Below are 17,158 nucleotides of genomic sequence, written 5' to 3' on the forward strand. Positions count from 1 at the left end.
TTGTAATAAAATAGCTTCAAACTAGGCCATTTTAAATATGTCTGTCTAAGCCACACTGATGTTAACTAGTGGGGGCAGAAAGCAGGGTCTGGAACTCAACTCACCATTACCAGTTTTTTAAATTTTCAATTCTGCAAATAAGAACATTCAAAAACCCCAGGACCCACCTTTAAAACATTTCACATACTGCAGCCCTCCAATTTACATAAGAGTTGCAGTTCTCCTAGTTTATTATTTCTATTTTCTCAAGTGTCGCTCCTCTAAATTTAGCAGGACAGCTGAGAAATGATGGTAGGAGCTTTACCAGTTCAGTTTAAAAAACATCCTCTACCTGGTATCTCTGCAGTGATTGTCTTGCTGCTCCCTGAAACTTCTTCATCATCATCTGATGAACTCGTGCTTGAGTCACAGGTCAGGTCACTATCACTGGTACTGCTGTCCTGCAGCAGGTTGTATTTCTTGCGGGCAGCTGCCTCCCGTTTCTGCCTCAATAACCGAATTCTCTCTTTGTGCTTTTGGCTCCGATGACCTTTGACCTTAGCGACACGACCATTCTGCTTATCACTAGACTGCCGGTTTTTCTTTGCAGCCATTGTTGAGGTTTCACTCTCCGACCTTGACCGCCTGGATTTCCTCCCAACAGTAGACCCTGATACTGCAGAAGCATCTCCTTCTGTAGTTGCTTCAGCTTGGCTGGGCTCGTTCTCTTCTGCGGAAGACAGAGTGTCTGAATCAGCCAAATGCCCACTGGAAGAAGGGGACAGCATGCAATGGTTGGAAGAGTCACTCTCATAAACACGGCCAGCTGTTGGTTTGTCACTCTCTGTTGATGCTAGCTGAGATTCTGACGAGTCTCGTCTCAGTTCCATCAGCAAGCATGGCATCGAGGCAAGCACTGTTGAATCCTCCGCAGCAGCTCCGCTCTCTTTCTGGGCATGCATTTCTAGTTCTACAGGTCCCTCTTCACACAGAGCTGCTTCTTGTTTTTCTGGGAGTTTTGATGGAACCTCTGGGTCAATGAGTTCTTCTACTTTGTCTGCTGCCTCCATCTTCATTTCAAAATTTTAAGTCTCTCCTGGTCTCAAAGCATGGATCACAGAGTCTAGCGGACAGCGCAAATTAGCCAAGGGCTTCAGGAGGAAAGCAACCTGCAGGAGAACACACAGAACAAATGAACAGGTTTGGCAGTGGCACAGTAGCAAAATTACGGTACTTTATGGAGAATTTGAAACAACCATGGGAGAGTGCAAAGGATCTTGCTGGTTATATAGAAGAACTCAATAAGTTTACTGAAGCCCTTTATTTTAAACTGGCAACTCAGTTGGGGCTTAACACTTTCCCAACAAATTTCAGGCTCCCCCCCCCCCACAATACTTCCCAGAGAGGGTCAAGCTGTGCTGAAGAGTCAAGAAATTAGCCTCTTGGGGACTTCTGTTAAGACATGCTTTGCTTCAAACATAAGGTCCAACTAAAGAGCACATTTGGGTACACTACGGAGTTCCAGCCCAAGGTTTCTTGCTAGCAATTTAGTGATGTACCAGTGGTGTGAAGCAGCACTGGGCCCAGGAGGGAAAATTCTTCCCATTTATCAGGAATCAGAACAGTGGCAGAAATGACCATTCACTCAAGTAGTTTGGGCACACACACACACCTCCAATTGATATTGAAGTCTGGGAGCTGATCCAAATTCCTCTCCATCAACAGCAGTAAGAAGCAAAGGCCTCCTTCTTGCAAGGCTTTCAGATCAGCGCACAATAGTAAGCAAATAGATCAGTTCCCCTTTCCTCATTAAAGTGAGACCACAAGCTTCCAGGTGCCATGAAGGTTGATCTCCCTTATTCCATCACTACCAAGCCAACTATGGACAATAGCAGTACTAGGAAAAAGAACTGGAGCCTGACAGAAGACCAGAAGCAGAACGACTCAGAACTGTACCCAACTGCTCAAACATATAACTCAGTATATGGAATGTTATCTCAGCCTAAATTATTATTACTCTGTTTCAAGGGTTGATGCCAGTTTCTCACATTCACAATAATAATGACGGTGGGAGGTCAGGTAGGACTTCAAAATGTGTATACGGCAGACAAATTTAGACTATATCCTATTTAGACCATATCAGGACTTCATATTCTATCAAATAGTTAACATGGATCTGCATCCCGACTCATGTCTTTCTGTGGCTACATTAATATTTTTCTTTATCTATTTATCTATTTCTTTAGCTAACCTTTTAGATATTTGGTTTCCATGGTCAGATTTCATAGGCTTTAATACCGTACAGTTTTACTATGAGTATCATTTCTGTCCGAAGCTCCAGCGGGTGCAGAATGCCGCGGCGAGACTCCTTATGGGGTCTTCGCTGCGAGATCACATTCATCCGGTACTATACCAGCTGCACTGGCTCCCGGTGGAGTACAGGATCAGGTTTAAGGTGCTGGTTTTAACCTTTAAAGCCCTATACGGCCTAGGACTCTCGTACCTACAGGACCGCCTCTCCTGGTATGCCCCACAGAGAAACCTATGGTCTGCAAATAAAAACATCCTGAAGGTCCCAGGCCTCAGAGAGGTTAGGCTGGCCTCAACTAGAGCCAGGGCTTTCTCGGCTGTGGCTCCAATCTGGTGGAACGCTCTGTCACAAGAGACTAGAGCCCTGTGGGACCTGACATCTTTCCGCAGGGCCTGGAAGACAGAGTTGTTCCACCAGGCCTTTGGTCAGGGCCCAGCCTGACTCCCTCCTCTGGCAACCTGCACAGAATTTTGCTTAACGGTTGCCATTAATTTGATTTTAATTAATTTTTATAATGGAATGTTTTTAGAATGTTGAATTATTTGATTGTTTGATTATTTAATTGTTGTTAGCCGCCCTGAGCCCGGCTTCGGCTGGGGAGGGTGGGATATAAATAAAATTTATTATTATTATTATTATTATTATTATTAAAGAAATGTCCACTGGTTTGGGGACCACCTTCTGGATTTTGAGCCTTCTATGCCAGTACTGCCCAGTTGATAAAATGTTTCTCCACAATGACTGTGCTCTTTAAAGTGGTCAAGTGTGCCTCCTACAGTTTAAAATCAGGTGCAGAAAAATGTAATGCTTAAAAAGCAACACAGGTACTTTTTTTCAGAGAGAAGTGGCACAATGCTAAATAATTCTGTCCACATGTCCCCTGTCCTGTCCCCCAGTCTCAAACAAATGCATTGCTCTTCCAACATTAGTGGCTGAGTGGACAAAGCCCTGGTTGGGGGACACTGAAGTTGTGATCACCTTCCCTGGCTGGGTGGGAGTTTAAAGTTCTCTGATGATAAACACAGAGGAAATGAATCACTTTGAACAATGAGAAGTGTTATAGAAACGATCACCTTAAGATACAGGGAAATTCCACAGGAAAGGTGTTTTAAAGTAGACAGCAGCCTACTTTTAAAAACAAAACATGTGAAGTGATTCTTAGGATTCTGCATGTCATGTGTGGCCATAAGACTCTTCATGCACAGCTATGCTGAATGAAAGTGCTTCAGTTATATTTATACTATATGTGCTTACCAGGGATAGGTATTTAAACCAGACTAGAGGTAATTCATAGGTGGGAAATGGCAAATGTCACTATCTAGAGATGCTTAAACATTACACAGAAGCCCCTCTGGTTTTAGTGGGACATAAACAAGTTTAAAGGTTGAGCTGGAAAGAGGGGCAAGGCTGCCTACCTCTTACACAAGTCTGAACAGACCTAGGAAAAGGCTTTATACCAAGTCAGACCAATAGTTCATCTACCTCAGTATCGTCCACAATAACTGGTAGCAACACTGCAATGTTTCAGACAGAAGCCTCACCCAGCCCTACCTGAAGATAGCGGGGATTGAAAGGGGGCCTTCAGCATGAAAATCAGCTGCTTTACACAACAGCATAAGAAAAATACACACAGGAAAGCTACAAATTTACTTCACTGAGGATGCCAATTGTAAATTATTTTACAATTACAGTGGTACCTTGGGTTAAATACGCTTCAGGTTACAGATGCTTCAGACTCCACTAACCCAGAAATAATACCTCGGATTAAGAACTTTGCTTCAGGATGAGAACAGAAATCGTGCGGCGGCGGCACGGCAGCAGCGGGAGGCCTCATTAGCTAAAGTGGTGCTTCAGGTTAAGAACAGGCCTCCGGAACGAATTAAGTACATAACCAGAGGTACCACTGTATTACTGTATTTCTAAAACCAGCTAGATGGAAAGGATCACTTCATCACAGAGTGAAAGAGAAATATAGAGAGAATATGAAACAAAAATAACTTTCAGTGAATATCTCTATGACGGGAGTTGTTGTCTGCAATATAAATCCCTGCAAAGAGTATCTACTTAGCCATTAACTATAAAAAGTATTAAGGGGCATGTTCTTCAGACTTCTCATTTATAAACAGAAGTATGCTGCTGGCTTACTATGCAAGAAGGCAAGCTAAGTACTTGCTTAGAAGTAAACGTGCCGCTCACGGTGCACTGATATCATTACTTCATGCAACATTCAGGTTCTTCTTTAAGGTCTCATTTACAAGTACTGGCCTAGACTGACCCAGATAAACTTGTGAGATCTGGCAGAGGAAACAGTATAAGAAGAGGCAACTGAATACAAGAAAACATTTATTTCTATCCCGGGAAAAATTCAGCCATAATGTTATCTTTTTAATTCAAGCTCCGGTTAATAGATAGTAGTATAATTAGGAATTCATTAGCCCAGCATCCACACCCTTTATGAAAAGGAATCTTATGCTTCATGTTTATCTGAAACAGATTTGATGAAATAAATACATTTTATAAAAGAAATAAATGCTTATCTAAGCATTTTGTCTCTTCAATGCAACATTCTGACCTCTAGCTGTTTCCAGCTTATTTAGGAACCCTGGAATGTGCCTTATATAAAGTCAGACCACTGATTTAACTAGGTCAGTATTGTCTGTACTCCTTGGAGAACCTCAGGCCCAGGGTTCAAATGAGGTACTCCAGGAATCTCTCAGGCCACACACTCCTGACCCCCCCCCCCCTGTTCTGCATCCTCCTCAAGTGTTTTTGCCTGAGTGGACTGTGTGCTTGAACTGTGACTATGTTTTTGGGTGATAACGCCAAGGCCAGTGCCTCCCTACAACACAGCGTTGCCCATCATCACTCCAGTGACCCATCAGGCTGATGTGACCCATCTCCAAGGACATGAGCACATGACTAGCAGAGTCCAAACAGAAGCTGAGCCTTGAGGTGTAACATCTAAGCCTAATTTATTGCGCACAAAATCAAATGTAACATAACAAAGAAAAATATGACTTCTCTCTGTGTCTTTCTTCCTCAGAAAGAGAACTGCAAAAGCAATAGCTATACAGAACGGAACAGTGTATCTCAATTTCCGCTCACAAGACTCCAACAATCAGTGCTTGAATGTAAACAAAGACATGTGACATGTCACAATCCCACACATCTGCAGCCTAAGTGGAGGATAGAGAGTTGCGTGCAAGTGTAAAAACCATGACTTTTGCAAGGCTGGAATGCAAAAGTACCAAGTCACAGCCACTACTCTACCCATTTTGCCTCTGGTAACACCTGCCACTGCATGCAGCCCACAGACGGTTCTTCACAAATAAACTTCAGGTCCCTGGCCTGAGGTTTTCTGACTCGTGGTCTGCCCTGACTGACGCTAGCTTTTTAACGCTTCAAATAGATTTCCCCAGCTCTTGAACTCTGACCTGCTGCATGCAAAACACATGCTGTACCAATGAATTAAGCAAAACACATACACTGGACATACACAGCTAAAGCTAAGACAGTTTAAAAGATTCTATACAATATTTAGTCAAAGAACACACAGAAGAGTTCAACTACGTGAGAGTGAGTAGTTAACTTAGCAACTTCTGTTTCTAGTGGCTACCAAAGCAGCATTTGTCTCAGGCTAAATTCACACACATGGAGTTGTACTTAACAAAGTTCTACTCTGAGTAGAGCCATATGAATTAACATACCTAAGTTACTTATGTCCATTACTTTCAGTGGGTCTACTCTGAGTATGACTGTGAGTATGAATGTGGATACAACCCATCCAATCTAACAGTTAATATGCAATAGGAGAGAAATTACCACTTACAAGCTCATTTTTTTTGCTGCGTAGTTATTTGATGCGATAACTGGCTCTTATCTATGACAGTTAATAAAATTGATACATTATGGATTGTCTTGTTATTTCTCATGCTCAGATGATGAAAAGAGCTGTTGTACATGAAGAGTATAAGATAAGGACTCACCCTTCAGCTACTGCTGTCACTGCTGTACCTGTTCTGCGGACAGAAGACTTGAGTGCCCAAAGTTGTCATTCTGGCTGTTTTTCACCACCAAACTCACTACAAAAGCAAACAAAAACTCACATGTAAAAAAATATTTTTTAAACGAAGCGAAACAAACAAAACAAACCAGCAAAAGTTTAGCAGGTTCTTATCATTCAACAAGTTTTCAAGAAAGGTGAAACCGAATCAGTAGGTTCTTCTCATTATATAGAATTCCCTATCTGTATGTATATATCCACAAGCATGGCCGATACTCCTAAAGATTATCTCCTTTGCATAGCCTGTATATTGCGCAGGAACACAAATGCATTTTCCTTACTCATAAGCCGACAGTTAACCTTCTCTCTGGGTTATGAGTATGCTGCATTAGAATTACAAGTGCAATTACAACAACCATTTGTACATTTAAATATGAGGGAAAGCACTCCGTATTTTTTTAAGTCTAGTCATTTTATTTAACAAGGGACAGTGGTAAATGCCTGCCTGACCAGCTCTCTTTGCTGACACATCAGTAACCAACCACAGACTGACATTTTGCAAGATTCACTGCTTAACCCTGGCATGTGTTTAATCAAAAGTCAGACTTTTCACACGTGTCCAGCCAAATTCTTGACTGCAGAAAAGACAAGTGCATGAACTTTAGACAATGGCATACCCATGTATTTTTCTTACACGAGTGGTCACTGAACTTTGTATTGAGACCTATCTTTGCTATTTTCAGATAGCATTCTCTTACCTTCTGGTCACTATATGAGTGGATGTCTAATAAGGTTCCAAATTAAAACCAACTGCTGTAATTGTCATCAATCTTTATCCCAGTTGGTTTTTGTCCTGGATCTGAATTAATGTTATGTATGTATGTATGTATGTATGTATAAGAGTTTTTAATTGTTTTTCTAAATGTAACATGCAATATTGTAAATCACATCAATATGCCTTATGGGAAGTAAATAATCATCATCCAATTTTGAGGCTTCATTATGAATGTAAAACCAACGTTCTCACTAGCCATATGAAGCCATTCACTCCTCATGAAGGGAAGAACAGGACAGTGCTTGCATCCTCTCTCTCACAAACCCCACTATGTACCATGTTGGGCGGAGGAAGGTCGAAAGCAAGGAACCTCACGTGATGATAATCAGTCAACGCCTGGGCAAGGCCACAATTAACTCCAAATAAGATGTAAATATATTACAATGATGCACCAGGCCATGGTTAGCGAAGGCTTCGCTTTTCTTTCAATGTATTTCTGCAGGTTTAAACTGGGGGAAAAGGCTCATAGTGTTGTTGTTTTTAGGTCATAACTTTGAAGGAAACCAGACATTTCAGTTGAAGTCTAACACTTACTAAATGTTTTGAGAGTTACAACAGGAGTGCTAATTTAAGTACAGTACTGGGGTGGAACTGGAATGCTGTAAGTAGAGTTTTCTTGTCAAGCTTCTCCAAGTAGGCCTCACTGAGTTTTGATGACAAGCCACATCTGCATTACTTGATGCGGAAGAGCAAAAATGGTAAGGATGACTAGTTCAAGTAGGGTAGGTTATGTGTGGCCTCCCCCCAAAAAAAAATCCTGGGGAAATTAAAGAGTATCTTCCTGCAAAGAAATATTTCACCATGCTGAACAGTTGTCCAGTGGTCCATCTGCTTATAATGTTGTTCATCCCCAACCACTGGCCATGTTGGTTGAGAGTGATGGGAGGAACTGGAATTCAACCACATCTGGAAGGACATAGGCTCTACTATCCCTGCAATAGAGGGGTGCAGCAAAAATGATGCATCTCCACTCCATGATTCTATACTTCCATCACATTTTCTTCCTCAATTTTCTTTACAAGCCACAGCTGCAAAGCCAGGATTCTAGCAAAATCACCTACGTATATACTTTCGCTCATATCTAGTTAAAATTACTTGCAACACAAAGAAACAAAAAGCTAGCATCTTTTCTTCAAAAACTAAGCTTGAGTCAAGTTGGTGTGGAAGACGACCTTTTGGAAGGTTGAGTTCCCCAATCAAACCACCTACCCCAATCTTACCCACTTCACTGGCACCTGCATTTCCCATTGATCGCTGCTTCATCAACATTCTTTATTTGATGTCATATGTAACCAGTTTGATTTAGCTATATGTTGTTGTCATTGAAGGCAAACAAAACTAATTCAGAGAGCAATGCTTCATCTTGGCCGTGAGTCCTGGAAGACCTGCTCCCGGCCTTGCAGGTCTTTTTATTCACCTGGCCTGGGAGGGTGGTGCCCTAACTGACTCCAGCTTCAAAAGCTAAGGTTGCTAAACAGACTATTATTGATCTGCGGTATTGTTGGAGGGGGATTGTTGCTGTTACTGATATTATTATTATTTTGTATCTTTATTTTAGAAATTGTTCAATTTGGCTGTGTACCTTTTGATGTTTTATTTATTGTTTATGTCTGTAATAACAATTATTTATTGTATTACGTCTGTAATAATGTAATTTTTTTATATGTTGTAAACTGCCTTGATTGATTGATTGATTGATTGACTGATTGTTCATTAACAAGCACGACAAATGGACAGAAAACAGTCCCAGTCGCAGGATTAATAGATAGTATTAACAGATCTTTTAATAATATTGCATATGCCTTATAATTTTAATAGATCTATTACTTATGCTGCATATGTCTTACAATCAGATTTCTCTAATGCTGTAGATTGAAGATTATTATAGAAGGCACACGGAACATGCTGTGCAAGTAGAGCATTTCACGCATTCAAAAAAATATATTTCACGAGTTTTTAGTTTAAGGAAGACTAAGTTTAGAAATCAAGTTTTTATGGAAGGAAATGTTTTGCCCCCATTCTACCCAAGGCTCTGGGAAATTACTCTGGCACTTCACCAGACAATTAATAAATTAGCCTGAGCAGCCACCCTAGACGCAGTGGGCTCTACTCTGTCCAACTAGATGATGAGTGAAACAAGAGATGAAAGGAGGAAATTAGAGAACTGTTTCAGCTAGCTTTGCATAAACAAATGAGGGTTAAGAAAACAGACTGCTTCTATTTAGTGCTCAGCAGACAATATACCCAAGCCAGCACTAAGAGGAGGGGAAGTATATTTATTACTGTCTGTAGAACATCCTGTGCATTTTGAAAGCTACAACATATTTAATAAAAGTTTAAGAAGGCGGAAACATAGGGCAGTAATGTAAATGGGACACCACATTCGGATCAACCGATTTCCACTTGCTGAAACAGACTTAACTCTCCCTCTCCTCACTCTTGCAACCCCTCAAATCTGCTGGGGGGGGGGTGTTGGGGATGCTTCCAAACATTGAGAGAACAGGAGAAAAGGAAGTTCCATCACATCCACTGGCATGGCATGGGGTGGTGCCCATCAAAATCTAAAAGGTGTGTGCACAATATAAAAAGCTCAAAGCCCAAACTACTGTGCCAAGCTAGTCAAAGACTCAATACAGTGGTACCTCGGGTTAAGTACTTAATTCGTTCCGGAGGTCCGTTCTTAACCTGAAACTGTTCTTAACCTGAAGCACCACTTTAGCTAATGGGGACTCCTGCTGCTGCCGCCGTGCCACCAGAGCATGATTTCTGTTCTCATCCTGAAGCAAAGTTCTTAACCCGAGGTACTCTTTCTGGGTTAGCGGAGTCTGTAACCTGAAGCGTATGTAACCTGAAGTGTATGTAACCCGAGGTACCACTGTGCAGGCTGAGAAAAAAGGTATGATGCAACTGCATCTGCAACACAGTGGGCAATTCTAGTTATGTCTTCTCAAAAAAAAGAGATCATACCACTGGAAATGGTGAGGAAAGGGGGAATTAAAATAATCAAGAGTCTGGAGAGTTTTACCCATGTGGAAAGGCTTGACAATATTTCCTGGGGGTTTTTAAATCTAGAAAAACAAAAATGTAGGGGGACATTTGTTGGTTTTTTGTTTTTAAATGACAAACAACATGGAGAGAGTGGATGGGGGGGGGAAACCTCTTAAAATAACTCAGGAGCCCCTTCGCTTCTTGATGAATTTCTAATTTCTAATGTGAAGCCATCTAAGCTTGTGGTCATTACCACATATCATGGCAGTGAAATTGTAAGTTGCTTATGAGTCTGTAGTGTGAAATAGTACTTCTTGTTTTGTTTTTTCCATTCAACTGCTTAGCATCAAGGAGGAAAGAGTCTATCAACAGATATCAGCCATAACAGCTAAATGGGATGTCAGAGAGTGTACACCTCTGAGTAAGAGATGCTGGGATCAATACAGGAGGAGAGGGTCAATGCCTTCACATCTTGCCGGCACACCTCCCAGAAACAAAATGCTAGACTAGCTGAACTGATCCAACAGGGCTCACAATATGACAATCTACCTTGGGCTTAGGATGTACACAAATGTCATTTAGGGTGGAATTTAAGCCTTGAATCACCACATAGAACACAAGTGGCCATTGATAACTCCTTATTTTTTCTGTGTCAACTTGGGGTGTTCTGTGCCACACAAACATATCAAAATCAACCAATCATATCTCCCTGGCCCAAGTTAAGCATTCTATCTAGTACATCACACCAATGCAATGGAGACATTCCACTTTGTGGCTGGAAAAGCAGTGCAGCTTCAAGAGGAAAAATGCAGTGATAGGGAGGTGCATTTATTTGCCCTTTGTTACAGAAGCTATGAAATGAAGCATTTCCTGTATTGCAAATAACCAACTCATGAACAATTCTGAAGTATTAACATTGCAACATAAGACATCTCCCTCCCAACTTCAGTGTCTAGACAATTAAACTATTAAGATCTCTGGGGTAAAAACAGTTCTCTTTTAAGGACACCAAAGATTGCTAAAATGGTATTTGAGCATCTCTGTCTACATTCCTGGAGTCAATACCTCAATCAACATTTTAGGAATTCTGCTCAATATTTCCAACAAGTAGCATTCATAGATTTGGAGAGATCATTTGCAAGGTTACAGCTAATAGATGTCATATCCTACCAATATTGTATTTGACTTGTTATGCTGAAGTGGCAGCAGGGTTGCATGGCATAAGCTTTCACCTCAGGGCAATATCTGATGATACTAATCCTTCTGCTGTAAACTATTAAGATTTTATCTGCATGCTGTTAAGTCTCAATGAATGGCGTTGGGCAATTATGTATCTTTGTGCTGGATTATTCTCATGAAATTCTGACAGCTGAAATGCTACTGACAGGTAAACACTTACGTAAATATATGCAATATAAAATAAGTAAACATTTTCCTGTCAGTATAAAGATACCACAAATAATTGCATGTGTCTTGCGGTTGTAGGTTGTCAGTTCAGGGCCTTTGTGTGTGTTAAGAATAAACAGCTCCACAGTTTTTTCACACATACATCCTTTAAGATAGTACAAGTTTTTCCTGATGATTCAGGAAAATAAACTGCTTCCGTAAACCAAGTGTCAAACTGGTAGTCATTCGACTGGTGCATTTCATTGCATGTTACAAAATTACTGCACCTACTGATAACTGAATGGTAAATCAATGTGCTCATTCTTATTATATTCTAATCTTTGAGCCTTTGTTGAAGCAAAAAAAGGAGCTGTCATTTCTCTTTGGTTTCCAATTATGATCTTGATGGCTTCTAAATCCCCAGTGGAGAAGATATACGGGCCAGGAAAGGAGGATCATCGGATCAGCAAACCACAGAAAACAACCTAACAGAGAGTGGGATTCATCAGTCCCGAGAGAAACCCTGTGTAAGGGCTTCTACTTACACAATTGGGTTTTCCCTCCTTTCCTCCCCATGCCCACTCCAAAATCGGCGTTGGAAACCTCCTGGAACAGTGCATGGAGAGGGATTACTCCATCTGGTAAGCTTGCTCAGACAGAGCATTCAACATAGCGCATTGTTGAATTCCACCCAGAGCAATGGGATTACAGAATCAAGCCAAATATAACCTATGTCATGGATGCAGAACCTGTGGCTCTCCATTGTTGTTGGACTACGACTCCCATTAGTCCCAGATAGCATGGCAAATGACCAGGAATGCTGGGAGTTATCAGTGTAAACCAGCAAAACCTAGAGGGCCACAGGCTCTCTCTGAAGGCTTATTTCTGGCTTCAGTTCTCATGATCTTGTTAAAATCTATCCTTTCCTTTTTTAAAAAAAAAACTGAAATTTGATAATACGATACAAGAAAAAAAATCTGTCACATGATTCCAAACATGCTCACCATTAGGGTAAGGGTTACAGTCAATGAGGTGAATGAAGTAGAAATTACACCTTCGAAGTCTATTTTTAAAAGTTCAGAGGGTTCAGCACTGTTTACCCTTACCACTGAGCTGATATAGCAATTTCACTAACAGTGGTCTAGTACCTAGTCAAGGTTTATTTTCAAAACTGGACATCCCTGAATTCAAAATTCTAAATCAAGTTTAATTTGTAGAGTGCTAAAAGATCAAAACCAGTTGGTGCATTTTGTCCAAAGAACAATTGTATAAGCAATTCAACAGATGATGCATGATGTTTCTTCAGGCTACAGATTTTTTTTAAGGTGTCTTTAATCATACTGCACGGTGTTTCTACAATTTCTATTGGAGACTTTTAAAGTTACAGTTTTTATTCTATGGCGCAGCATTAAGCACTCATCAACTTCCATCAAAAGTGAGAGAAGTCCTGCATGTAAACAGAAGATGTAGTTCAAGCCCATAGCCTTAAACATCCTCAAAGAACTGACATTTTGAATTTCAGCAGTTAATGGAGGTGACTGCATTGAGCTGGCTTGCATTAAACTCTGTTCTCAAACAACACACGAAAAACCATACCCTTTCCCCATTCATCACACTGGCTACATTAAAACAGAGACTTTAATAATTCTTCCTATAGCACAGGCTCTGCTATTCCTGGGAACACATTATTGAAAAAGCTAGGCAAAACTGGCAAATAAAGAGGGTGGATTGAAAACTGGCAGATGATTTAAAAATCCTCATTGAAACTGAACTGTCAAGACTTCGCTGAAGTCCTGCTAAATGTAAACAAGTATCACCACTGCATTCTATAATTCCATAGTCTTGTAAAACTAAAAGATGTTTGTACAGTGGTACCTTGGGTTACATATGCTTCAGGTTACATACGCTTCAGGTTAAGAACTTTGCTTCAGAATGAGAACAGAAATCGTGCTCCAGCGGCGTGGCAGCAGCAGGAAGCCCCATTAGCTAAACTGGTGCTTCAGGTTAAGAACAGTTTCAGGTTAAGTACAGACCTCCAGAACGAATTAAGTACTTAACCCAAGGTACCACTGTAGAAGCAAGCACAGATTACTTAGCTGTTTGAGACAACACAGTAGCATCTGTGAAGTAGAGACTGGAGTAGATTCAGCCAAAGTTCTTTGGTTCAGGTTTCAGGCCCCTTACTATCCAAAACATGGATAATTCTAACCACTTTCGAACACTGAGGAAATGGTCAACTTAGGCTCTTACCCGCAAAGTTGTCCTCCTGCAATTACTGCAGGTGCCACACTATATTGGATACTTTTTCCCTCTGACCAGTAGGAGGCAGGAAATACCAAATCATTTTCTCAGATGGACTCCTTAGGACCAGGCTCCAGGAGTTATTTCAGAGCTTCCTATAACACTAACCTTCACTATTTGAACTTGAACAATAACAGTATCATAAAGCAACCCTTCAGTAACAACAATGATCGTCTCTCCACCCATAAGACATAGACTGTACTGCCCATCCACCCCTTTCCCCCTGGACTGGCAAAACATTAATAAAATAAAATGAAACTCAATTACAAGCCCACAGTCAGTCATCTGGTAAAGCCATTACGTAAGTCCCAGATGCAAAACAAGACGAAAGTCTTCCAAAACAAATACACTTATCTCTTCCCATCAGGAAAGTATAGAGAAATCTGCGCTTTTTGTTCCAACGAAGGACGGCCGCACTAGCACCCAAGACAATGCCATTTCAAACTGGGTAGTATCAAAGCAGTACACACACACAAAATTGGGAAGAATACATTTGAAACACAGCCAAGTAAGAACAGACTGCTTGGTTGGAACAAACAAACAAAAATGCCAAAGGGGGCTAATACATTTTCTGCAAAGGGTGCCCTCATTACTTTGTAAGCCTCCATATTAGAAGCTTGTAAGCATTTAGAAACAGATGTCTCAGAGGCTCTTGCCTTGATTTTTCTTATCACAGTAAGTAAAGGAAAATCAACTAAAATCTAAAAGATGCTGCTCTGGAAATAAAAATTTAAAAAACCTTCAGGGCCCTAACATCTGAGGAAAGACAAGCTTTCTATCTTTTGGGTCACTACAATTTGGAAAGAAAACTGGTGAGATTTATGCAAGCATTTTACATAAATTAGAATTAACCACAGACCTGGATAAAGAACTCTGTAGATAACATCACCTAAAAAATCCCTGAGTTAGGAGTGTGTATGGCAACTAGCAATGAACCTTTAAGAAAGGGAAAGTCAAATAACCTTGGAAATAGACATTTAATTCAACATGCAACTTAAATGGGGCCCAGTGTGCTGGGAGTTAGATCAGGAAGGCCCACGTGCAAACTCAACCATGAAGTTCAGTGGGTGACTCTGGGCAAGACACTAGCTTTCAGCCTAATTTACTGCTACAGGCTGAAATGACAAAGATTACCAATATGGACTGAGATGCTGTGATACAAGATTACCCTATGCATGTTGCCCTGAGCTCCTTGGAGGAAAGGTGAAACACAAATGCTACAAAAAAAATTCACACATATTACTTCATTTCTGTATGCTTTGGGCAACAACTGTAATTGTGCAAGAACGAGTCCTGCTGTAACATCTTGAATTAATAGGTTCCCTGAAGTTTAGATGTTTTGTAAAGAAATACCCAAATTGCACCACTTACAATTTCAGCATGTATTTTTTAATATTACAAAACAACATTTCTATGGAGATCATTGTTTGATTATTGTTGCTGAGCTTGTATAATAAAATTGATAAGAGTGTCTTTGTCATGTTATTCTGAGACAATCAAATTAAGAAGCACACAAGCTTTCCACTGACACATACCAGTAACTCTTATACAGACCTTAAAGGCAGCTAACCTTGACTTCAAGACAAAGCGGTCTGCAACATTTTTTCAATGTAAAAAAATTTTTTTTTTTAAGAAAATCTTTCCTATTTCAAACAATACATTGGACCGAGCCAAAGTCACAGTATCTACAAAGCAACAAATGCAAATGACAATAGACAGAAACACATGGGGATTCACCGTACTTGACCACTTCCTCTCAAAAAGGAAAGCCATACTAATCTTTAGAAGACATGCCTGAAAACAAGTTACTGAATACAACAGATTGTCTAGAAGTTTTTGATTATAACGGTAGGCTGCAGTCTGTATCTGACGTAGGAAAATGTGTATTGTAAATTCACAATCTCAACCTTAAAGCTAGCATAGTGACTCTGTTTATGCTGGAACAGATATGAGAGGCATCATCTTATTTATTAATCCCAAAATAAATTGTATCTTGGATTGCTTCTAAGACAGACAATGTTTACGGTGCTAGGTATTTATTGCTATCACATTTGTAGCAGAAGCTCATCGTCACCACAGAGAATAGTTCTATTAAAAATAGCACTTCTGTAGTGGAACTCTTTAAAAAAAGCCATACTAATATAAATAATATAGATAAGCAGTGACATTAGCACGTTTTTTTATCACCTGGTTTCGTTAGTTCACTTTTGAAAGCACACTATAAATATACTTGGGGATGATATTTCATAGCAGTGATACCCACGGAGTCAAGCAACTCTAATTCTTAGTTTTATCTAAGCCCTAAAGAGCAATACTAAAGCTCTATCTTAAATTGCAGTGGGCAGAGGGGTTGCTGAAGTGGAGATGAACCTTTAAAAAAAAAACAAAAAACTCAACTTCAACTATCTTTCCTTTCTAGGGCTGAACTCTTAAGCCAAATACAGTTATTCAAAGGGAGAGTCCCACTGAACTCTGTGACTTACTCTTGCATAAGCATGCACAGGGTTGGGTTGCATGGGTGAAAAAGCATATTACTGATTAAGCTCTGTTAAACTAGAGGTTTGGTGGTAACTGCAGGATTCCCAATCCTGTGTTTGCTGCTGATGTGCAAAGTGGAGGAAGGCATCCACAGGGGAGCCGACTTGGGGGGGGGGAGGGAGGGGGTTGCTTAACTGTTCCTCTGCCAGCTGTTACCCCAGTTACCACCCTTGATTTAGACATTTCAGGAAAGCACAGTAAGAGTGAAAGCTGCCAATTCATAAATGCCGCTGTACTGCAAATTTGTCAATTCCCCCCCCCCCGTTTTTTACCCATTCATTTAATGCAAGTTTCCATTAATTCCTTCAACTTTATAGTTTTGCACAAAAACTTGTCACACTTGCTTTGTGGTTGTTGTTGTTGTTTTACTGTTTGCTATATGGGGGGGGGGGGACCCAAAACTGAAAGTTCATTAACTCTTCCTACACCCAAATTTGTTACAAATCTATCCCACTTTTCTTTCAGCTCAAGGTGGCACAGCTAGAATTTTCATTATCTTCACAACCACTTGAGGTATGCTTGGCTATGAGGTAGCTAATGGCGCCAGTGAAATTAATGACATAGCAAACAACTGAAATTGGGTCTGGTGTATCCAAATCAACCACTTTCCAATTCCCCTACACCGAACACTATCCAAAGATAAGAAGGGAAGAAATCCTAAACGCTGTCATTTATTTTTGCAATTACACTTAAATAATTAGGGGTGGCAGTCAGCTAAGTTTTACTCAAAGTAGCCCATGATTAAACAAGTGCCATGAAATTCAACAGGTCCATTCTGAGTAAAGCTTAGTTGAATACCTTCCTAAATGTGGACCCT

The 17,158-nt window shown here is 40.5% G+C and overlaps 1 protein-coding gene and 1 long non-coding RNA gene across 4 annotated transcripts in view; one reads left to right on the plus strand and one right to left on the minus strand.

The window, feature by feature from the left end:
• ARK2N (arkadia (RNF111) N-terminal like PKA signaling regulator 2N) overlaps positions 1 to 17,158 on the minus strand; it is a 56,811-nt gene that overhangs the window by 33,619 nt on the left and 6,034 nt on the right. For all 3 annotated transcript variants that reach the window (XM_083403032.1, XM_083403033.1, XM_083403034.1), the window contains exons 2-3: positions 6,277 to 6,372; positions 332 to 1,148 (exon numbers count right to left, since the gene is read on the minus strand). In XM_083403032.1, coding sequence (XP_083259158.1) covers positions 332 to 1,055 — 724 coding nt within the window. In that variant the 5' untranslated portion in view covers positions 1,056 to 1,148; positions 6,277 to 6,372. The remainder of the gene's footprint in view (positions 1 to 331; positions 1,149 to 6,276; positions 6,373 to 17,158) is intronic.
• Positions 11,810 to 17,158, plus strand: part of LOC310659634 — a 43,497-nt gene continuing 38,148 nt past the window's right edge. The window contains exon 1 of the long non-coding RNA XR_014502889.1: positions 11,810 to 13,565. This is a non-coding gene — a long non-coding RNA (uncharacterized lncRNA). The remainder of the gene's footprint in view (positions 13,566 to 17,158) is intronic.

This window comes from Podarcis tiliguerta (assembly GCF_965153285.1).
Source record: "Podarcis tiliguerta genome assembly, chromosome: 11".
In the NCBI taxonomy this organism is placed as follows: Eukaryota; Metazoa; Chordata; class Lepidosauria; order Squamata; family Lacertidae; genus Podarcis; species Podarcis tiliguerta.